This window comes from Canis lupus, chromosome 3, assembly GCF_011100685.1.
Source record: "Canis lupus familiaris isolate Mischka breed German Shepherd chromosome 3, alternate assembly UU_Cfam_GSD_1.0, whole genome shotgun sequence".
NCBI classification, from domain to species: domain Eukaryota; kingdom Metazoa; phylum Chordata; class Mammalia; order Carnivora; family Canidae; genus Canis; species Canis lupus.
Window position 1 is genome coordinate 25,928,234 of NC_049224.1, and position 24,468 is coordinate 25,952,701.

Here is a 24,468-nt window from a genome sequence, read left to right on the forward strand (position 1 = left end):
TTAATAAAAACCTCAATTCTTGGTGAGAAGAAGGGAGACAGAAATATGATGTAGTTGGGCTGCTGTGTGCTTGGCTACAGTTCTATTACCATGGAAGAAGGGAAAAACAGATGTTTTTGGTCTACTAGCAGTCTCTCACAGCTGCTACAGAGGACTTTTTTTAAGTACGTGAAAGTAGTGTGAATATGGATAAAACTAAAAATCTCAATGAAATGTTCTGCAAAAAATGTAAATGAACAGAATTGAAGCAAAAAGAAGTTTTAGAAAATATAAAAAGAATAATGACCATAATTATTTCCAGAATTGCCTTTGTATTCAGGCAGTTTTACTGCTGCATATTTTTTAACTTTCGAAAAGCAGATAAACACCATAATACAGAACTTCTTCAGAGCATGATAGAAGATAGTTTGCCATCTAGTTCATTTTGAGAAGGTAAAATAATCTGGATGTTCAAGTTTGAAAAATATAATACAGCAAGGAACATTTCTAAACGTGTCTCATTTAGAATATAGATTTAAAAATCCAAATAAAATATTAACAAATATAATTCGTTGCCCTATTAAAAGGATCACCCATGATGATCAAACATCGCTTACCTCAGAAATACATTAATGATTTAAGTTTAAGGAGACTATCAATATATGATTAATTATCATACTTCCTAAAAGAAAAACCAGAAGTATCAGTCAAATATAAAAAGGCAAAGCATCTTTTTAAATTTGATTTCTTTGAAAATTGTTTTTAGAATACTAGGCATAGAAAAATTTTTTAGTATGATAAAGAATATGTCTTCAAGCAACAGCCAAATATTTAATCATGCTTTGCATTAAAATTGTAAAGACAAGAAATAAATTATCACCATTTTAAATATTTCTCAAAAGAATCCCTGCATATGACTTAAAAATAGCACAGATAGCTTAATAGTATAAATCAACTCCCTGCCCAATCTCTTCCTATTCACCTTTCCCTTAAATCAGTCTTCCTATTTCTAATAATTGTGTCACCATGTTAGTTCTTCAGTTATTACCTTAACAATTTTACATATACTTAAAATATTTGCACCAAGTACAGACTTATATCTTGATTCCCTGATGTATAATTAGGCAGCTGATTCTCCAACATTCTTAGTAAATAAAACTATTAGTTATTTAATGTGTAGAATCTTGATAAATGCTAATTTAAGAATAGGTTGTATCTTTTTTTTTTTTTAAAGATTTTATTTATTTATTCATAGAGTCAGAGAGAGAGAGGCAGAGACACAGGAAGAGGGAGAAGCAGGCATCATACAGAGAGCCTGATGTGGGACTCGATCCAGGGTCTCCAGGATCATGCCCTGGGCTGCAGGCGGCACCAAACCGCTGCGCCACTGGGGCTGCCCGAATAGGTTGTATCTTAATTTTATTTTTAAATAAAATTTTATTATATGTCTGTTGTTTTGAAACCTCCACACAAAAGTATATACAATTTTTTTCTACCAGAGGCCACTAGTGATAACAACTGAGATTAAAATAAGAATTCTTCTATGATTTATTTCAAATTTTTGTTTAAGAAGATAAAATGAAAAATAACAGTATACCCCTCTCTCCTTTAAATTCAGAAATAGGGAATTAGAGGGAGAATAAACATATTTTTAAAATGCAGTTATATAATGGCATTTCAGAGAAAGGGAAAAATGGTAAATGGTGCTGAACATTTATAGAAGGGAAAAACAAACAACACAAAAAAGACGAAGAGGCTCAGATTGACTTATGCCTTCTTAAAGGTAGAATGATAAAAGTATGGAAAGTCCAAGACAGGAGAACGACCATAGATACTTAAAGATAAATATATAACAACATGTAAATATTTCAAGGTGACTCTTTAAAATACATTTTACTATGTTCTTGGGAAAGCAAATAACTCACCAAATTTAATATATTGGATATATAAAAAGTAGGTAAAGCATATTAGTGACTTGGGGAAATACAAAAGAAAAAATAAAGTTCTCACTCTCAAAAAATCTTGAAATTTAAGGCTATGACAAAGTAAATGATTTAAGAACAGTTAGAAAATATATATCTGAAAGTATGTATTGAAAGCATACAAAATAATCCAGTAGAGAGATGACACACTTTTAGTATGAATTAGTATTTTCACATTTGTCCTGAAGTCTTATGTATTCAGTTTAGTTAGAAGAAATATTTTAAAGCCATAATATTTGCATGTTTTTCTTTTTATGAGAGGAATTTTTTTAAAAGTCAACCCTAAATAATTATGCATATATTGCATAATAAAGGATTTTCTATGGTATCTAATGGGAATTCACACAAATTCCCTGTAAGTGATGCTTTCTAGTAGTTCTTAATATAATGAAATGACTTGCCCTTCTTTTGTGATTTAGTCACAACCCTACAGAATAGTACATACTTTATAAGTTAGAGCCAAAAACTGTCCGTCTATCCTTAAGTCAAAAGATAAATTTCTTGAGGATCCCTGGGTGGCTCAGTGGTTTAGTGCCTGCCTTCAGCCCAGGGTGTGATTCTGGAGTCCTGGGATCGAGTCCCACATCGGGCTCCCTGCATGGAGCCTGCTTTCTGTCTCTCTCTCTCTCTCTCTTTCTATCTCTATCTCTCTCTCTCTCTCTCATGAATAAATAAATAAATAAAATCTTTAAAAAAAAAGATAAATTTCTCACAATCTGGAAGTAAACTTGAAACAAGTTCCAGAAATTGTAACAATGACAGTTCATGATCTTAGGGTGGTGAGACCAAGCCCCACAGTCATCTTCCCACTGGCTGTGGAGCCTGCTTGACACACACACACTCTCTCTCCTTCTCCCTGTGCCTCGGCAACCCCTGCTCACACACATGCTCTCATGCTCTTTCTCTGTCTCTCTCTCTCTCTCTCTCTCAGAAAAAATAAAAATAAATAAATTGCAGCAATGAATTCAAGAAATTTTGTACTTCTTCCTTCCACATAAATGCCTAATCCCAAAAACTTGATTCTCATTTTGCTTAGTTTCAAAGCATATATTATTTATATTGCTACTATATATAAATGAGCAAGTGATTTGAAAAATACACTCTTTTACAATGCCTACAGTGCCATTAGTGTCCCTCTGTAGTATTTATTATCAGACTAGTATTTATTAATGATTAACACAGTGTACCAAATGGTATTCTAAGCTTGAGTCCACACAGTACAATAAAGGATGAATTATCCCTTAACAATACATCCCAGAAGAATGGATGCATAATTTAGCTACAAAATGTGATCCACTGAGTGAAGTTTGGGCAGAAATACTCTGAACTAGTGCTTTGGACTAGGTAAAGAAACTGGATAATTACTAAGATTCTGTTCACTTCACTTTGTACCTTAGGCCAAGACTAGAAATTACTATCACACCAGAAAGCTACATCATCATGCTCTAAAATCATAAATCATCTAGCTATAAAACTCTTTGCTATTTTCAAGAAAGAATTTGCTGTTTCTATTCTATTTTTTTCCTATTCTATTCTTTTCTATTTTTAAGAATACTGTTTGCCCAAAGTATGATTATTAAGAAAGAAAAATTTCCACAGAATTCTTGGAATACTGTGAGGGAGTAAGTGCAAACAGTAGGATTTGGTACATCTTGAAATATAGGGAGGCAGTCTCAACAATAGAGTAAGAGGCATATTTAAATCAGTCACCATAACATGATCCATTAGTTTGTGTGATATTCATTCATTCCTGACTATTCTACTTAAAGTTATAATCCCTACCCCCGTTACTGGGCACTCCCTATTCTCTGCTCTTTTTTTAAATTAATTTATTTTTTCATGAGAGACACACACACAGAGAGAGAGAGAGGCAGAGACACAGGCAGAGAGAGAAGCAGGCTCCATGCAGGGAGCCCCGGTCTCCAGGCTCACGCCCTAGGTTGAAGGCGGCACTAAACCCTTGAGCCCTCGGGCTGCCCTCTGCTCTCTTTTTCTCCATAGAACTTCTCATTACTTTCTTCTTGCACTAGCATGTTAACTTCCAAATAGCAGGGATTTTTTTCCCCTACTGTGTTAACTGCTATGTTACAGAGCATAAAAAAGTTCTTGACAAAATATATTTTGCTTGACTTTGTTCAATAATTTTAAAGTCATGAAATGAACATTCAGAAGGCATTTTAAAGATTTAATTGTTTAAATCTTCATCTGAATCATACATTTTGTTTCACTTTTAAATAAGTAAAATAAGTTTAAAAGTAGCTGAAAAAAACCCCATAGGAAGCATATATAATGAGGAACTTTGAAGAAAAAAGCTAGCATATTACATGCTTTTAAACAATGTGGTCCCCAAAAAGAAAAAAAAAAAAAAAGGATGGCCTGGTATTTTAATTTAGATACAAACAAACTTCCTTTGGGGAGACAAAGGTTCTTTTATATGCTTTCTAGGAAACTAGAATTGAGGGACAAATAGCATCTTTGAATTACACTAAGAAGTTGCAGTAATTCACCGAATCTACTCAAAGTTTTAGTACACATTTCTATAAAAGTATAGGTGAGACTGGTTCACAGACTCATCTCAAAAATGTTTCTATCCTATTATTAATTAGAACAGTAGTGACATCCTATGTCTAGCTTTTAGTACTGAGCACCTTCCTCTTGACAGTAATTGACTGTCAAATGACCTCAATCAAATATTTTTCCTATAAATATTTCCTATAAAAATTTTCCTATAAATATTTTTCCTATAAATGTTATTTGAACTAAGTAAATTGCATGTTTTTGCTTAAAATAGAACAACATGGGCACCTGGTTGGCTCAGTCGGTTAAGCACCCTACTCTTGATCTCAGCTCAGGCTTTGATCTCAGGGTTGTGAGTTTAAGCCTTGTATTGGGCTCCATGCTGGGTATGGAGGCTACTTAAAAAAATAATAATAAAATAGAATAGAATAACAGATTAATGTTTCATCTTAATATCTAAGAAATATTATTTTTCAGGGCACCTGGGCAGCTCAGTTGGTTAATAAGCATCTGCCTTTGGCTCAGGTCATGGTCTTGGGGTCCTGGGATCAAGCCTCGAGTTGGGCTCTCTGCTCAGTGGGGAATCTGCTTCTGTAGCTCTCTCCCTCTCTCTCACTATCTCTCTTTTTCTCTTTCAAATAAATAAAATCTTTAAAATATATGTATATATTATTTCTCCTCTTATATGCTTTATCAGAAATTTAGAATTTTGGCATTCATAGGTAAGCAACATTTTATATGATGACACTTAAATCTAGATTTCCTCAGGAAATACTAAAATCATTGGTCTTCATTATTAAAAACAGCTTGTATTATACAATAAATACATTTAATATTTTTATCAATTTGTATACCAGGAAATGTAGGCTATAAACATATGGATTTTACATGCTCTAGTGGAATATTAATGTATAAATGAATACACTGATATATGGACAAGGACAGTGCAAAAGATATACTAGATCCAGTATTTGTTTTGAGTTCTTTTCATAACAGAACTGTTGGATTCATATTGATCTTTCTTCAGCACATTTCTGGTCCCTTTGTGACTGTTCTTAGTATTTATATGTCTAGCTAGGCAGAAGGAAGAAACCCATGGTTGTCGAATAGTGAGTGATATGTATTACTGTTGTATATAAGGATTAAATCTAAAACCTAGATTTGATTACAAAGATTCTAACTCAAAATTTGTAGTACTTCTACTTCATGAAGCTCTAGGGTTCCATGAAACATTTTATAAGTGAAATAGACTGAGTTTTTCATTCTGTTTTTTTCATAATCTGTTTATATGAGACTAATCTGTCTAAATCTAATTCTTTTCTTTTATTCAGTCTCCTAATTACGTTTTCATCCTCACACCCTGTTTTTGCTATCAATTATATTTTGGCTTCCAGTTGTAGTATATCAGAAATTGAATAATGTGTTACCACCTATAGGCAGAAAATTAATTGTACATGTTTATGACACAGAAAAGCATAATCTAAGAAGAGTTCTTTTTTCCAACTTCTGTACCCACCATTTTCAGACTTACTACCTATATATTTACATATTTGTTATTGATGTTGTCATTTCAGATGCCTGTGCCTTCAATAAAGCATTTACTTAAACTTTTATCTTTTTGTCATGTTATTATTTGCATTTTATCATTCAAATAGACCATCTTATTAAAATCCTATGATTCAAAAAGTTTTTAAAAGACTTGCTTAAACCAAGTTACTTAGTCATATACTAAACTAACTGTTGTATCTTGGTTTACCCCTGAAGTGGGAGAAAGTACCAGTATTTTTTCGGGGGAGTGAAAACCTTCCCTTCCTACAATCTATTATCGTTAGTCTTTGGTTTTGTGCCTTCGCTGTAATGATATAGGTTTGTTTCTCCTTTATTCTTTGCAGAGTGCTGCAGCAGCTCCCAGCCCAGTGCTAGGAAACATTCCCCCAGGAGATGGCATGCCAGTAGGTCCTGTACCACCAGGGTTCTTTCAGGTACTCAGAGAAACTCTGACTAGGAATGTTAAGGCATAGGAACTCCTGCTTGATTTTATTTAAAGATATGAAGGAGAATGAGGCTGTTATAATTCTAAAAGGAAAACATAATATGTGCAGCCAACTCTTGATATTCAGAGATTGTTTATCAAGTGTATAGATTAGCCCTTCCTTCCTATGTTTTATTTGTTGTCAAATTTTTATTCACTTATTTATTTTGGCATTTCCTTCTTCAAGTAAGAAAGAAAGGGAGTGGAAATGCAAACTGGCCCATTAAGTTAACTGTGGTAAAGATGTGGTGGGAGAAGAGGCTAAAGATGAAGTTCTGGAATGATAGATGGATTTTAACTCCCCCAGCTATCCAGATCTCCATGAACTAAAGATAATCAAGATTTGGCTGTACTTTCAAAATATGGCTAAATCATACTTTTTCATTTATCAAAATCATAGGATAAATCAAAATATTTTGATAATCATCCTTTTGGCTTTTAAGCTAGAATTGTTATTAATATTATTATATGACATTTTAAAATTGGATTTTAAAATACATGTGCTAGTATTTTAAAATCTCAACAAGACCATTTATTTTAGCAATGATGATAATGATTTTTACAGTACGGATGTGCTGTAATTCTGAAGATTCTGAAGTTTCTTTTTTTTATACTTCATAGTTAATTTTTTATAACATCCTTTGAGAAAATTAGCAAGAACGTAGTTAAGAACTAGAATTGGAAGGCATTATGGGAATTAATGTAATATGCTATATTTTTAGTGAATTACATTAGGTATTTACAAACTGATTTGTCACTTTAGTATTTTTGTATTTTCAAAATCCTAACAGTCACTTATTAGTTGATTCATACCATCATTACAGGGTAGATCAGTGTACTTATAAATGTGAAAATAGAGGAATAAAATCTTCCATAGTTACAGCAATTGAACACAAAAGTCTTAATTAGAACCTAGTACCAACTCTGAAATGTAAAGTCCTTTAGGATATGCTTATTTGGACAGCTACTCTATATTAATACTGAAGTGGTCTAGAATATTCAAATGTCTTTTAGAACTCATATTCTGTCTTAAGGGCCCTTTCTTATAACCTGGGAACATGTTATAACTCTTAATTATTAATAATTAATTTAATTATTAATTAAACAATATTTAAGATAATAATAATAGCAAACTGCTTATTAACTGCTTACTGTATATCACGCTTTATTCTAAATATTTTACATAAAGTCTTACTTTCTGACATAACCCTAAGCATGAAGTATGTATTATTATTATTATTATTATTATTATTATTATTGCACAGATGGAAAAACCAAGGCTTGATAGATAAATGGTTTGCACAAAGTCAGAAAATGACAGGGTTGGGATTCAAATCAAGGCTCTCTGGACTTCTGCCATAGAATTTACCTTTTAAAGTTCATAATTGATCATTATTCATAAAATATTTTTAGCTCATTTATTTTTTTTTTCTCTCATGCTCTATTTCTCTTGCCAAGGATGAATTAGAGTTAGGGAGTAAATCAAAAGAGTTTATTTACATATAAGAGCTAGTAGAAGCTCTCTAAATGGTACTTTTAAAAAGAGGGGTGGGTGGAGAAAGAGGCAAAATACTTCCAGGATTAATACAAAGATGTATTAACCTATACATTTTTATGTTCACATTTTATAAAATGAACTGTTCTCCTCTTATCTGTCTTCTGCCTAATTCTGGGTAAGAGTAGTTGAAACAGAGTTAACTTTGTTTTAATTATTCTAGTGGGATACATACTTAAGAACTACTACATACCAAGCACTGTGGCAGGCATCTAAAAATGAGTATGTTAATATATACCTTTCTGAAGCTCATTGTCTAGCCAAGAGGCATTATTAAAAATAAATAACTGTAATATAACAAGCTATGTGTTGTAACAGAATCAAGGGTAATATTCTGTGACAGCCTAGAAGAAGAGCTGCAGAGTCTACATGAATGAAGTTGAGAGTAGTTTGGAAAGTTTTCCAGGAAAAAAAGGTGGGAACAATGTAAGCAAAAGTATAGAGGCCCTCAAAAAAAAAAAAAAAAAACATACATTGTGGTTAAGGAGAGAGAGACAAGCAATTGGAGTCTAGAAAGAAGATGGTTGTATTGAGTAGAGACTGTGCTCTCAGAGCAAATCAGAAGGCCAACAAACCCAATCTTTGGAAGTCATTGTCAGGGAAATATTGTTAAAATAATAAATGAAATCTCGATTGGCATCCAAAGATGAGTTAGGCAAAGAGGCAAGGAGTGAGAGAAAGAATAGTATAGGAAGAGGGAAAAGAATTTCCAAAAGCCCAGAGGGGAGAAGAGAGAAACTAAATATTTAAAAAACAAACAAAACAAACAAAAAAAAACAATGGAGTTTACTTAGCTAAAGAGAGAGTGGCTAGTGATGAAGCTCCAGAGGAACCTTGAAGAGCTTGTAGGTCAGGTAAGAGTTTGAACTTGATCTTAAGGGCAGTTTTAAGCGATTGATGGATTTCAAGCAGGAGAGAAGCATGTTAATATTTGTACTTGTAGAAAAATCACTCCAATGTAGCCAGAATTGCAGAGGGACAGGTCTGGAGGTAGGGAGACCATGCAGGAGGCTGGTACAGTGATCTAGGTGAGATTTAATGATGGTCTGAAGGCAGTGGGTGTGGAGAGAGAGGAGCAGATTTAAGAGACAAATGCAGAGGGTGTGAGCAAAAGAATTCAAGAATAGTGCCCTGGTTTCTGTCTCAACTTGGACAGATGGGAATTTTATTTTCTAAGATAGAGACCAAAAAGTGGAGTAGGTTTGAGGTGGGATAGATGAGGTTCCTTTGGGACCTATATAGTTAGTTATATTTGAAGCCAAAGTGATTGATCCAGGCTAAAGATAAAAATTGCAGGATTACCATTGTAGTAAGAGCACTTGAGTCGGTGGAGGTAGGTTAATTATCCAGCAAGAAAATACAGAATGAGAGAGTAAGATGATATGCAACTGAATTTCAAAAACATTAACACTTGAAAGATAAAGAACTTGTTAAAGAGAGTGATGCAAGGGAATCAGTTGACTATTGTTAAGTAGCCCAAGGAAGAAACTTTGTAGACCTATAGAAGAGTAGTGGCAGTAAGATTGGAAAGGAAGAAGTAAGTAATTCATAATTATGTTTGATAGGCTTTAGTTGATAAACCAAATTTGGGGTAGGAAAGAAAGAATTGGAAGAATCAAGGATCATCCTTAGGTTCCTTCTTTGGACCTCTGGAAAGTTTTAATGGTTTTAACTAAATTAGGAGAGACAGAAGATAGAAAAAGTTACATATGTCACTCCTCTTTATACAGGGAGACCATTCTAGCTAATCCCAAATATTCTTTTTCCCTATTCAACAAAATTAATTCCAGTCTCCCTAGAAATAATACCTCTTTGAAATATTGAACAACTCATACTATCAAACTTAAAAAAAAAAAAGATGTTATTATCTTTTGGGTACATATAATGATGGGATTGGTCTATTCAAATATTTCCTAAATATCAGCATTGGTTTCCTACAGTGATTGGTCTATACTTTGGTGTACTTCTGGCTGTAATGCCTGTTGTTAATGAAGAGTAGCTGACTTCTATGACTATAAATAGCAGCAAACAATCATAATTCAAGTCCAAACACCAGTTTCTAATTCAATTCCAAAAGGAATATTAACCTCCAAGAATTTATCCAGAATGAGAATAGTTTTGAATTCCCATTCTTAGTGAGGAAATTCAAAGCTTATGTGGGGTCAACTGGCATGGGACGAGGCCAGGAAAGAATTGAGCCTATCAGAATGTGATAAAATAAAATAAAACGAAACTAAAGAAAGAAGAATTTGAAAAAAAAAAAAAAAAAGAAGAGTTTGTAATTAGCACATAAAGCACTGGCTTCAATAATTCTGAGTTTTACACACTAGGTGATTATACTGTAAAATTTAGAGTAGTGTCTTTTTGTGACAGATATTAATATTGTTCATACTTAAACTTTGACATCTTTACTGAAATGGAAGAGCCTCTGTTGTTGAATACTAGACCAATTAAGTAAAATCAATGGGAATAGTAGATCATGCAAAAGGACATATCAATTTAATAAAATAAAGCCATTTAAAATAAGACACATATTTATTTACTTGGAGTCTTTTATCGAATGAGTAATTTGTATACAAAATCCTATAAATTTTCAAAGTGACCTACCTACTCCGGAACTGGTGAATGACTTCAGAGCAGCTTACTTAAATTGAGAAGTCTTGCTCCTGGGTCCAGGGGAGGCAGTAGAAGTGGCCACTGTTCTAACTAGAGTTTGGTAGTTTTATTGGAAGAAAATGCATTATTATGGTGGAAGTACACGTGGTAGGCAATCAGAACTGAGTCTATACTCTGAGTCTCCTGTCCCCACGCTAGAATTGTATGTGAAATTTCATTGTATGCCAAGATATTAATTATGTATTAAAAGCATCAATCTTCTATTTATTCATTTTCTTATTATTATCAAAAGACAGGCAAATTGTGGTTCCTGTAATTTATTGAATACGTAGTAGTGTTCCTTGAACCAATGAGATTTTCTTCTTATGTATAACCATAAAAATGGTTTAGTAAAATGCATAAAATAAAACAAAGTTCTTCCTTTGTGTTTAAAGAAATTAGACTATTTGTCACCTTATGAAGTTCTGTCATTTTACAGATTTGGGTAACAAGAAAGTTTCTCCTGTGAATGTACCATTACTTGTATACTACCTTGAAGAAATGGGCATTTTTTATTTCAACCAAGAAAATTTGGGAGGGAGGTGAAAATACTTTGTTTTTTCCTCCTTTCTGGTCTTTACCACAAGAAAGCTTTTAAGTAGAAAAATCTATTTTGTTTTTTGTCACTGTAGATAAACATATCCATATCTTATATTAAAAACATAATCTTTTAATAAGTGCTAATTTACATCCTTTGAGTATATAACTAATGTGGGATATGCTTATAAATACCTAATTTTTGAGCACTTTATACCCTTTGGCTCATTTTTACCATGTATTATGTTTTGTTTTGATTTTTATCTTGATAAATTTACTGTACTCTACTCACTAGATTGTTAATTTTCTTAACTGTAATTGTTGAAAACTAGTAATACTTTGATGTTGGGTTATAAATGTAAAGTTTTACATCAATAAGATTATAAATATTTGTTGAAGATAGAACATACCAAGCAATTTAGTTTCAGACTGAGATGATCATCCATATTTTAAAGTCTGAATTGATAGAAACGGATACTGTAGACAACAAGTTGCAGCAGGTTTTAAGTCACATTTTGTTTGCTGGCATAATGTTAGCAATGGGAAAGCTGCTTTGCCATCTAGTGGTGGTTTGCAGACGTCTCTCCTTGTTCAGGGTGTATTTTCCAAAGGTTCTATTTTTAGCAAGACTGCACTGTAACAAGCTGACCTAATGCTTTGACATAATAATAATACAATAAGAAGAATGAAAAATGAAAGAAACCTTCCCTTTTCTCCATGCTGTTGTTACTGACAGAAAGAGCTCAGTATGCATGACATTCATAAAACAATGAAGACAACAAAGCTCAGGGTAATACACTGTACTTGATATTTTAAAAGAAAGGATCAAAATGAATCAAAAAATGAGAAAAAATGATTATTTAATTTAACAATCAAATGATCTTGAAACTAAAAAGGGAAAAACATTTACAAGCTTTGGTTAAATGTTTCTTGAGGTGGTTTGGTATTTAATTTGTTTCTGGAAATAAGTCCTATGTTTTGAAGATATTCTCATAACTCAGTATACTCATCTGCTCTGCTATTCCTTCTTTAAAAAAAAAAAATTTATTTATTTAGGGGCACCTGGGTGGCTTAGTTGGTTAGGCATCTACCTTCAGCTCAGGTCACCATCCCAGTATCCTGGGATGGGGCCCTGTAGAGATTTCCCTGCTCAGCGGGCAGCCCACTTCTCCCTGTCTCTCTGCTGCTTCCCCTGCTTGTGCTCTCTCTCTCTCTCTCTCTCTCTCTCAAATAAAATCCTTTCTAAAGATTTATTTATTTATTTGAGAGAGAGAGAGCACACATGCGTGCACAAGTAGAGGGGAGGGAGAGAGACTCCAGCAGACTCCTTGCTGATTGTGGAGCATTTAACAGTGCTCAATGTCATGACCTTGAGATCATGACCGAGCCAAAATCAGGAGTTGGATGCTTAACTGAGTGAGCCACCCAGGCACCCCTGCTCTGCTATTCCTATGTAAACTTTTATACAATTATTCTATAATCAGTAACATCCTTTTTACCTTGTTTACTTAAATGGTCTACATGCTTTCTCGGTTCCCTTTCATTATTAATCTTGGTATTGCCTTTACTCCCATTGATTTTCTTTTCCTCTTATCCTTCCTGACCATGGCCTATTGCAGTTAATTTTAGGAAATTCTCTAAACCAGTAGAAACTTCCTTTCCCTCTCCCTGGAAGTTGTAAATAGAATCTCCAATCTTAGATAATAAGCCAAAAAATTAGTATATCCTATCTTAGTTTGAATGAGTAGGGTACTGAAAATCTCAAGTAGACTTGACTTACTGAACGATAATATTGTCAGTATATACAGTTTAAAAATCCAGACATTAAAAATAAGTGTTTTTCAGAGTTAAATACACCATGATTTGGGGAGTAGAGGTGGGGAAGGTTGCTTATTTATCAAAGTTCAAGACATAAAAATTAAGTTTAATTTTCTTTAAAATGTAATTTTGAATCTTTAAAGAACAGAGATTCTAAATATTGAAAATAGAACAAGTCTTTCTTTAGTACAAAGATAAAAAGCAGCCTAAAAAAAAATAAAGGTGGCTGACAGCTGCTGGCTTTGATAATGCTTTCCTGCAGTTGTGGTAATAGTTTTTCTGGCCTCAACTATTAGAACAAATTAAAACTGCTCAGCTTGAGTAACTAAGTAGGCTTTTTTAAAAAAATTGCAGTTTCAAACAACTAAAGATCCTACAGCATTAACTAGAGGGACAGAGAGCAAAGAAGAGAATATCAGGGCTTCAGAGTCTACATGGGTTTCTTAGTAGAATGGAATGAAACTTTTTCCTGTTAGAAACCTTTTTTTTTTTAATTTTTTATTTATTTATGATAGTCACAGAGAGAGAGAGAGAGAGAGGCAGAGACACAGGCAGAGGGAGAAGCAGGCTCCATGCACCGGGAGCCCGACGTGGGATTTGATCCCGGGTCTACAGGATCGCGCCTTGGGCCAAAGGCAGGCGCCAAACTGCTGCGCCACCCAGGGATCCCTCCTGTTAGAAACCTTACTTTTTTGTTTATTTATCAAAATGAATATTTAGGAAAAGGTAACTTGGCCATCCTAGACCAATATTGGTTTTCCTTTTACTTTAATGCTGCATCTGGTAACTAAAGGTGTTAGGATATTTAGTATGAAGCAATAAAATATCATATTTTAAAATCACATCTTTAATAAGAGCTGTTTTTCAGCTAATTCGAAAAAAGAGTCTTTCTTTTGAAAAAATCTTATTATTGAAAATTCTTCCCAGAGTGCTTCAGCTTTTATTATAGCTATTGGGGTGGGGGGGGGTAGAATGTATAGTAAATTGCAAATATACAAAGGCAATTTATAACAATTTTAGTTTTATTTAATGTTGGTTACAGAAAAAAAAATGGTCACCATCCTTTGGGGAATTAAGGATAAGGATGGGTGGGACTCCTGGCTGCCTCAGTTGGTGGAATGTGCCACTCTTGATCTTGGAGTTGTGAGTTCGAGTCCCAGGTTGGGCGTAGAGATTACTTAAATAAATAAAACACTTATAAGGAAGAATAAAGAAAAGAATGAATTATGACATATATTACAAATGCCCTACATGGGTGGGATAGATTTGTCTTAGGTATACATTAGGATGTCTTAAGCTTTTTTAAAAGATAGCTTATCACTAGGTGGTGTTCTGAAATAATTTATCTTGTATCTGTATGAGGAGTTGACAAACTTTTTCTGTAAAAAGAGAATAAATATTTTAGGCTTTGGAGACTTTGAGGTTACAACTCCTCAATTCTGTTGTTGTAGTGCCCTTCTGGTGTAAAAGCAGTGTTGGACACTGTTTTGGAGTGTTTTGGAGTGTTTTGTAACAAAACTGTTTGAGGGAAACTTTATCTACAAAAGCAAATGGTAGCCACATTTAGTGAGTGAACCTTTAACTGGCCCACCACTAGATAGTTTATAGGAAATCTAAGGGGTAAAGGCTAAGAACAATGTTCCTCCAAGTATGTTCTGTGTAGTACTGACACGAGAGTGCTAGAAGTCAGCCAGCTTCCAGAATATCAGAATTCTTGGGGGTAGAGAGTGAGGCAGAAATCTTTTGTGTTTTTGTTGTTGTTTGTTCATTTCTAACAGATGAGTCTTGCAAACTAAAATTTGAGAACCATTGGCAAAGATTGCTTAATGACATACAGTAGCAAACATTTATTGCAACTCAATGAAGTTGGTGGGGTGAGGAGTGAAGGTTGAAAGAGTAAGTCTGCAGGCATACAACTCGGTGAAAGGCAGGCTCCTGGAGATATGACTGGGGCCTATGAAGTAGGGTGAAATCCCAGGGCAGGCTGCCTAGACCTGACCTTGGGCCACCTGCTCTCCCTATGAATTTAAAAAAAAAGAAAAGAAAAAAAGAAAAAAAAGAAAAGAAAAGAAAGAAAAAGAAGAAAGAAAGAAAGAAAGAAAGAAAGAAAGAAGAAAGAAAGAAAGAAAAAGAAAGAAAGAAAGAAAGAAAGAAAGAAAGAAAGAAAGAAAGAAAGAAAGAAGAAAGAAAGAAAGAAAGAAAGAAAGAAAGAAAGAAAGAAAGAAAGAAAGAAAGAAAGAAAGAGATTAAAAGAATTCCCTGCCCACATGGGACTTAGAGTCTATTAAGGGACATAGTAACAAAATAAATAATTATTTTTAAAAATATGATATATTAGACTGTGGTATGGGCTAGAGAGAAAAAATGAGACCTAAAAGGAAAATAAGCATTATTGCCAAAGATTTAGATTGGGTGGCCAGAGAAGGACCCATCAAGAACTTGCCGTTTTTTGTAAAGATCTAAAAAAAGTGAGAGAACAAGCATATGCTATCTGGGGACAAGCAAGTATAAAGCCCCTGAGTTCAAAGCGTAACTGGCTTTTTCCAGGTACAACAGTAGGTCTAGGTAGCTAAAGCGTAGTGTCCACTGGGGAGACTAGTTCTACACGAAGTCCTAGATAATAGAAAGTCACATCGTAGAACTTTATAGGTCACTGTAGGAATTGTGGATTTTACTCTGAGTGGAGCATTTTAACAGTTATTCTGGATACTATGTTGAGTTTAGTCTACAGGAGGGAGGAGTAGACACCGGGAGACCAGTTTGGATGTTGTTGCAAACTTTTGACCAGAGATATGGCCTAGGCTAACGTAATAAGAGTAGTGAGAAGTGCTTGGATTCTAGGTATATTTTGAAACTCAAGCCAACAGATATTGGTGATGGTCTGGATATGTGCTGTAAGAGAAAAAGACAAATCAAGGGTGACTCCAAGGCTTTGGACTTAATTCAGCTGGAAGAATGGAATTGATATTTACTCGTGTAGATCAGACTTCCGCAAAGAGGTATGAGGGGGAATACCAGAAGCTTAATTTTGAACTTGGTAAGATTAAGATGGCTATGAGATATTCAAGAGATGTTGAGTATGGAATAGAATATCAGTCTGCAGTTTTGTGGTTCAGGCTTGGGCTAGAGTCATTTGGGAGTTACTAGCATATGGTTAATATTTAAAGCTATAAGCTTGAATGAGAACATCAAGATCATGAGTATTGATAGAGACAAAGAGCTCTAGAATGCACCTAGTGCATTCTAATGTCAAGAAGTCTGGGCGATGAGGAGGAACCACCAAAGAAAAATGAGAAGGAGCAGTCCCAGAGATAAGAAAACCAGGCAATGTGGCATTCTGGAAGCCACGTGGAGAGAGGATTTCAAGGAGAGGAATAATCAACCGTGTCAAATGCTACTGATAGTTTAAATTATTTGAGGACTGGCAGTTGACCGTTGGATTTAACAAGAAGGCAATATGTGGCCTTGATAAGGCCAGTTTCAGTGGAGTGATGGGCATAAAAGCCTAATAAAAGTAGATTCAGGATAAACTGGGAAGAGAGAAATTGGAGACAATAATTGTGCCCAACTCAGAGTTTTGCTCTAAAGGGAAAGCGAGAGATGAGGAAGTGGATGGAGGGAAAGGGGAGGAGGCCAAAGAAATGCTGCTGGGAATGAAATGTTGGCTATTATAAACTGTTCATCCCTGCTGAGGAACAAAGAAAACCGGCCTGCTGGTGCCTTGAAGAGGAGCATATGGGCTACTGCCAGGTATCATGCGTTATACCCAGCAAGCAGGTATAGTCTTGAGTATAAGATAGAATGCCAGGGAATAGAGTAATGGGAACAGTAGGATACTTTTCAAGAAAGAGTAAAATAGAAATTAATTACTTCAAGTGCTTGCAAACATGAATACTACCTGTTTTCTATCGTTTTTATATTATATACATTACTTTGACATCAGTAAATATTTTCCATTCGAATTGTCTTATCAACTTTATGTACATATATCTATTTAAGTTGTATATCAAAATGTATATTTTAAATTGGAGATGGAGAAATCACTTTGTGCAATTTGAATTTTCTCATTATTGCTTTTTTTATACATTCTAGCATTAGTCAAATTAGTAAGCTCTATTTTCAATATAGACTTTTGGTGCATTAACAATTTCTATAAACTTGTTCTGTAGAAAGACTATTCTATAAAGTTTAGACATGATTTGTATAACTTTAAATATAGATTTTTGTGGGGACGCCTGGGTGGCTCAATGGTTGAGCGTCTGCCTTTGGCTCAGGTCATGATCCCTGCGTCCTGGAATTGAGTCTCGCATCACACTCCCCTCAGGGAGCCTGCTTCTGCCTCTGCCTATGTCTCTGCCTCTCTCTATGTCTTTCATGAAAAAATAAATAAAATCTTTTTTTAAAAAAAGAAAATGATATGTAAAACAAAAAACTCGGTTTTCTAGTATTTATTTATTTTTTCTTTATACCTTTTAAAGACCATTGGCAAAGTGGCATGATCACCAGGGCAGTATATTATGACCTAGCCCTGACCTGTGAAGGAATACTATGTCTAATCTGAGGCAGTGGCATAGAGGAGCTATGTCTCTCTATGTCTATCATGAATAAATAAATTAAATATTAATAAATAAATAAAGATTTTATGTTTATAGGTAAGTTAACCAAGTGAATATGAGAATGTCATTTCATTTTTAAAGAAAATCAATATATATATGATTTGTCACTTGTATTAGAAGACCAAGACCACAGGCCAGTTTATTTAACATTCTTACTGCTATTTGAGAATTTGAAAAGACTTAATCAGTAGAATCTTCCCTACCATATTATCAGAAGGATAAGAGAAAAGCAGCATTCTTTCATTCTTTCTCTTTCTCTTTTTTTTTCCCCCCGATGGTACATTTAGGTAAATTAAAGTACCTCTCTCCTATGGGGCAAATTTACATGGAAGGATGAATGTAAAATAGGGAAAAGGAAGAATAGAATACTTTTGCATTCTTTAATGAAAAAAGTAAGGGTGATTTTAAAAAACTATTGTTACAGCTTCTTTTATAAGGTAGTACTTTATCCTAAATTATCAATCCCAAATATGTATTTTCATGCCCATAATGTAATTTTTTAAATACATTAATTTGGGTTGATTTGTCTGGGACTTCAGTCAGTAGTGGAAGGTAGCACAGAGCCAGATTCAGCTTATGTAGGACTCAAGCTACTTACCTCACAGACAATAACAATAAAAATGTGTCTCTGTGTATTTGTAAATATAAATTGGTCTAAAACAAATTATTAAAGTTTTTGGTAGAGTGTTTTCCAACTTTTATAGCTTATTAGACAGCAGATAGCATGGTCCTCACTCACAATCCAGAAGTCCACTGCCACACGCCTCTAATATATGTAATGAAGGCTTGAGAAATAGTCTCATCTTCTTGAAAAGGCCCATAATGTAAGTGAGCAATTTTGATGCTTAGACTAAATCCATATCAAAAGAATCAAACCTGCTTATAAGTCTGTGCTGAATTGGATTAGCTTTACAAAAATAACATCTAGGAAGCTGGCTCTGGTAATACTTTACAGTTATCTTATATGAGCTATTTTAATTAAGTGTTGATGATGATAGAATATCTAAGATGTATGGGAGATAAGCTACATATTTATGCTTATCAGCAGAATGCGCTAGCACAAGTGTGTCATTTTGTGAGCTAAATTAGTTTAATACTAGTTGGAATTAAAATATGTTAATCAAGAGTGTCTTATCCACTGGGGTGTCAGTAATGTCTGATGGAGGTTTTTATGGAAAACAGAAAAGAAACTAAACAAATTAAGATACATGAATTGTAAAGTAACTTTGACGAAATTCATTTGATGTATAATTTATGCTTCATTACTTTTCTACAGAAAACTCATGAAGCATCTCATGGAATTATAAAAATTAAAATATGTGAGCATTTTTACTATATGAAAGATGGTTGTAGTGAAATGCAGAAGTCACAACACCAAAGATATTTCAAAATAATATTCTCAATAATATTATTATAGATAGCACATGAGTTCAAGAAAGTTAGCACAATTAAAAAAGATTTACTTCTAAGTGAAATAGGGAACAGAAAACTAGGGACTAGAAATCTATATCAGGTGTGCCTGGCTGGCTCAGTCAGGTAAGCATCCAAATCTTAATTTTGGCTCAGTCATGATCTCAGGGTTGTGAGATCAAGCCCACCAAGTTGGTTACGCACTGGCATGGAACCTGCTTAAAATTCTGTCTCTCCTTCTCCTTCTGCCCCTCCCTGCCTCCCTCTGTTAAAAAAATAAAATAAAATAAAAAAGGAGAGAGAGAGAGGTCTATATAGGAAAATATGTACAGTAAAGAGAATTGAATTCACTAAAAAAATGGACACAGAATGAATAAAAGGTAATATTTAGTGATTAAAAGAATGTTTACGCTTTGGGTAAAATCTAATATTGTGAACATATTTTTATTACCTTTCCAAGACTATAAAAAAATAACTATAACCTACCTTATTTGTCATTTCCAAAAATTTTGTTTGGAAGAAGTTGTTCCCTTGAAATCTTCTAGAATAATTTTCATGTAATGGAATTGTGTCTTACTCCCTGTGTCTGCCTAAACTGCACATCAAAAATATCAGAAGAAAGAGTAAATCTGTCTAAAGTCATATCTGCACAGGACCAAGTGAGCTAGTTATTTGATATTTATGTAATTAATATATTCTTTTCTGCCTGTATGTCACTTTGCATCTTATATTTTTTGCCTAAACAGTGATGGAAGCAAAATACTTTTTAGCAAAAACCATTTTCTTACAGATTTGGACTGAAGATGGTTATGTGCTAAAAACAATATGATAAGAAGACAGAATGTTTCATGTTCTTACTCAAATACTGAGCCTTTTTTTAATGGAAAGAAAATATGTAAGCTTAAAAATGTTATTTCTGAGATCTGAGGATTATCTCCCTTTGAATATATTTCAGTCCAAAAAGAGGAGGTAGGGCCCTTCGTATAAACGCAGCACTGTATTAGACAGCTAAGAGATGAACTGCAATAAGGAATTGATAGCACTTCTCAAGGCTGGTCTGTGCTTCAAGAAAAGTTCAATTAAGGTAACATACTTTTTTTTTCCCAAATCATGTAAATTAACCTGACATCCTTTTATGCCAAAAACTGCTAGTTTGTAAAACTAAGAAACATTTTTTTCAGCCCTGGCACCCCAGAAATAGCTAAAGAAATGTGAAAGCAGGTGGCTCAGTAAGTTAAGCATTTGTCTTCACCTTGGGTCATGATCCTGTACGGGGCTCCCCACCCAGCAGGGAGTCTGCTTCTCCCTCTCTCTCCACCCCTCCCTCTGCTTGCACACACTCTCTCCCTCTCTGTCTCAAATAAATAAATAAAGTCTAAAAATAGAAGCCTGAAAGCAGTAGGAGGGGGGTAAAAAGCCTTAATAGTCATTTAAATTATAAATTTCCTTAGGTGTTGTTGATAGGGATAATCTAATTATAATTCAGTAACTACTTCAGGTCAATACTTTGTCCCTTACCTGCTTTTATGAGGTCCTCTGGAAAATATAAATTATCCTATTTATGCAAACAGAATTTTCCTTCTATACACAATTGATAAGCATATACTCACTATACAAACCAGATTAATTATGCTAATACTGTGGCTTACTGTTTACAGTCGCAATAGATACCACCTAGTTTTAACAAGACACTTCGGTCAGGTGAGATTTTATACAAGTGAACCAAACTTCATTGCATCTTTTGCTATTTTTTTAAATCTTCCATCAGTGTTATTCATTCACTTAGTCAATGACCCAACTATGGAAACAATCAAATATTTATTGAATACAACTCTACGTTCTCTCTTAGAATGTGCTAACTGCTTCTTTTCCTTCCTCATGAACCTCATTATAAGTACATTATAATGAACAGTTTGATTATAATGATGATACTCTTCTAATAATACTGCATCCATTCATCACTGTTCCCTACTCATCAAATATTGCCTTTTAACATGTGACTTAAGAACACTAATAAGTGGACTAAAGACAACATATATTATCAAAACTCTGCCAAAAATGTTTAAGAAAAGAGAACTAGAGCTTACTAAATTTATTTTATTTCAGTTGTCGCATTTCTTAGTTCAGTGAATCAGAAGCGCATGCTAATTAGTGCTTTATATGCAAATTAACTTGCTTACCTGAAAATACCACTGCCTTTTCAACTTTTCCTGGTTGAGTGGTAGCAAGGGTAAAGAATTCTGCATCAAGTGAATTGTTGTACAGTTGCTGGGGGCCAAGGAGGAAGTGCCAAGTCAGGCAATTTATTTATGGTCAGTTGGTCATAAGAATGAAGTGTGTGTATGTGCCTTCATTCTATAAAGGTATTACTGTAGCAGGATGTTCTCTCTGTAAGAAAACTAAAATGGCAATTAAGAAATTTGGTCTTTAAAAAAAAAAAAAAGAAATTTGGTCTTTGGTTTCCTTTTACATAGTAAGGAGATTGACCTAGTATACTTTAAGATTTTCTGCCATAAAATGTGTCCAAAAATTACACTCAAATAAAATTTTATAAGCCAGATTTTATTATAATTGTATAGTATGAAACTTATAAACTTCAACTGAGTAATTCCGATGAAGTCATCTTTTAAGTGAGTGTTCATTTTTTAAATTGTCTGTTCATATTTTCCTAAACTTGATAATTGGGTTCTTTCAAGTCATTTTAAAATACTCTTTCTTCAAAAATTAGAAGCAAATTTCACAGAATAATTTAGTCCTCAAAGAAGTTCAGTTACTTTACATAAGTCTCAAAATTGTGTTTTAGAAACATGACCTCAGACTTCTTTCATAAGAGTACACTGTTCTAAATGTCCATTCTAAAGAAATCAATATTATTCTTCTCTTCATCACTGATTTGTTCTAAATTGTGCTTGTAAAATAAAATATATATATAGAAAATAGTATGTGGTATATATAGTATATAAATAGTATATAGAAAATGCTTAAGTGGCATTTTAAAGAAACTTATTTTTTAGTGATTTTAAATTTTCTTTTAAAGGTTTTATTTATTTGTTTCGGGGGGGGGGTGCATGAGCAGGGGAAGGAGCAGAGGGAGAAGCAGGCTCCCCGCTGCAAGGTACCCCGACACAGGCTCCAGGCTCCAGATGGATGCAGGGCTCCATCCCAGGACCCTGGGATCATGACCAGAACTATAGGAAGATACTCAAATGACTGAGCCACCCAGGTGTTCCTTAAATTTTCTTTATTATCAATTTATTCTCTGAGACTTATATTTAAAGAGTTTCTAGGGGGTGCCTGGCTGACTTAGTGGAATTTAGTGGCTTTGATCTTGGCGTTGTAAATCTGAGCCCCACGTTGGGTATGGAGATAACTTAAAAATAAAATCTTTAAAAATTAATTGAAAGTTTCTAAAAGCCATGTTGAAATATTTAAAATAAGATATAAGGTGATTTGGGCACCTGGGTGGCTCAGTCAGTTGAGTGTCCTACTTTGATTTTGGCTCAGGTCATGATGTCAGAATTGTGAGATCCATCCCAATGTGGGGCTCTCACTGGGTGCGGAGCCTGCTTAAGATATAAGATTCTCTCTTTCCCTCTACCTCAAACCCTGCCTCTCTCCCTCTGAAAAAAAAAAAAAAAAAAAAAAGAGAAACAGAGATAGAAATAAGTTGATTTATATATTGCTATATCAATTTTAAGGATTCCAGTTTTTCGTTATGGATTAATTACCTTGATTTTAAGATAATTACACACATGACACTGCAGTGTCCTGAATCCTCTATGATAATAGCATGAACAAAGTGCTAAGGAAGTCGAAGGAGCAAAGCCTATAGAAATTCTTAAAAGAGGAAGTGACCTTTTAAACTGTCCCTTGAGGGATTAGCAGAAACTTACTTGGTAGAGAAAGGAGAGTACATGGTAGTCTCAAGAAACAGAATATTCTGGTGTTTTTAAATCATAGTTATGTGTTTTCTAAAAACTATTAAAATGTTAGAAAATATTATGGTGATTCATGGTAGCTGCACTTGTGAGCATAGCATAATGTGTAAATTTGTGGAATCACTGTTGTATACCTGAAACTAATGTAACAATGTATGGCACTCAAATACACTCAATATACTTAAAGCTATACTCAAATATACTTAAAGCTATACTCAAAAAAAATAAATATTTTTTTAAAAAATATTAAAGTTAACATTTCAGCCATATGTTATTTAAGAGGTACAGTTAAATCATGTTATGTATTAAAAGTTAGAAAAAAAATAAAATAAAATAAAATAAAATAATTAAAAAAAAATAAAAGTTAGGACTTAAAGTGGTTCTTAGCACCTGTAATTTCAGGATGGGCAAATCATTTATAAAACAATTTCATTGGGAACATTTGGGATCCTCAGAGAAGGAAAGAATCCTACTGAGCAATCTGACTTCACCTAGTGTGAGGAAAGAGAAAGAGCTGGTTCCTCCTAATTCTTGGGGTTTTGATACAAAGCACTAAGGGTTTATGAAAGATCAAATAAGAAGAGGCAGACTAGCAGAAAGGGCAAAGAATAAAGGAAAATCTCTCTTTTAGGGAAGCAGAAGTTTAAAATTCCATGAATAATTCTTGGTATAATGGAAAATAATCCTTTAAGATTGAATGACATTCATTCTGAAATAAATTATGATTCTAAATGGTATGATCTTTTCTCTAAAAGACTACTTAGAGGAAACGAGCTGGACCTTCGGTTTGTATTTCTGTTACAGGTTTTTTGTGTTTTTTCCCCCCATTCGTTTAGTTACAAAATTTTATCAATTTCTCTGGCTTTGTATATGTTTGTATTCCTTTCACTTTTGGATATCCCATTCTTTCTGGGCAGATAGCTGAAACATTTAGAAAGGAGAAATTATGCCTATAAATGTAGTTTCCATATGTCAGAATACTAACAGTGCTACTCATTTTATCTTGGGTTATAAAGAACCTGACTCTTTGAGTTTCGCCTAATTTAGAAAACTTTTTAAAAGCATAGCCTTGGTTTTCATTTACTCATAGCACTACATGTTCTATCAAGTAAGGGTGATGTAATTATGACTTCTGAGGGAAGGCACCAGATTGAAATATTATTTTCTGTGGGTTTTCATTGACACTTGCCATTTGATGAAGAGAACATTCTATTTCTTTGAATTAGTGGACTGATGGAGAAAACAGTTTTTCCAGAAAATTGTTTCTCCTATTAATTACAAGACTGGAACCTTAATCCTAATCAGAAGGCAGTGATGTTTATCTGCTTTGTTCACTGAAATGTCCTATGTTGTAGCCCAAAGTGTCTTAGTAGGTATTGAAAATACACTTGCTGAATTAAAGAATCCCTAGGGTTGGTGGGAGGATGGA

At 33.9% G+C, this 24,468-nt stretch overlaps 1 protein-coding gene across 5 annotated transcripts in view; it reads left to right on the plus strand.

The window, feature by feature from the left end:
• The window catches only part of SSBP2 (single stranded DNA binding protein 2), a 284,275-nt gene that overhangs the window by 196,385 nt on the left and 63,422 nt on the right, over positions 1–24,468 (plus strand). For 3 of the 5 annotated variants that reach the window (XM_038532429.1, XM_038532430.1, XM_038532431.1), the window contains exon 5: positions 6,371–6,460. The exons of the other annotated variants lie outside the window; for them this stretch is intronic. In XM_038532429.1, coding sequence (XP_038388357.1) covers positions 6,371–6,460 — 90 coding nt within the window. The remainder of the gene's footprint in view (positions 1–6,370; positions 6,461–24,468) is intronic. 5 annotated transcript variants of the gene reach the window in all.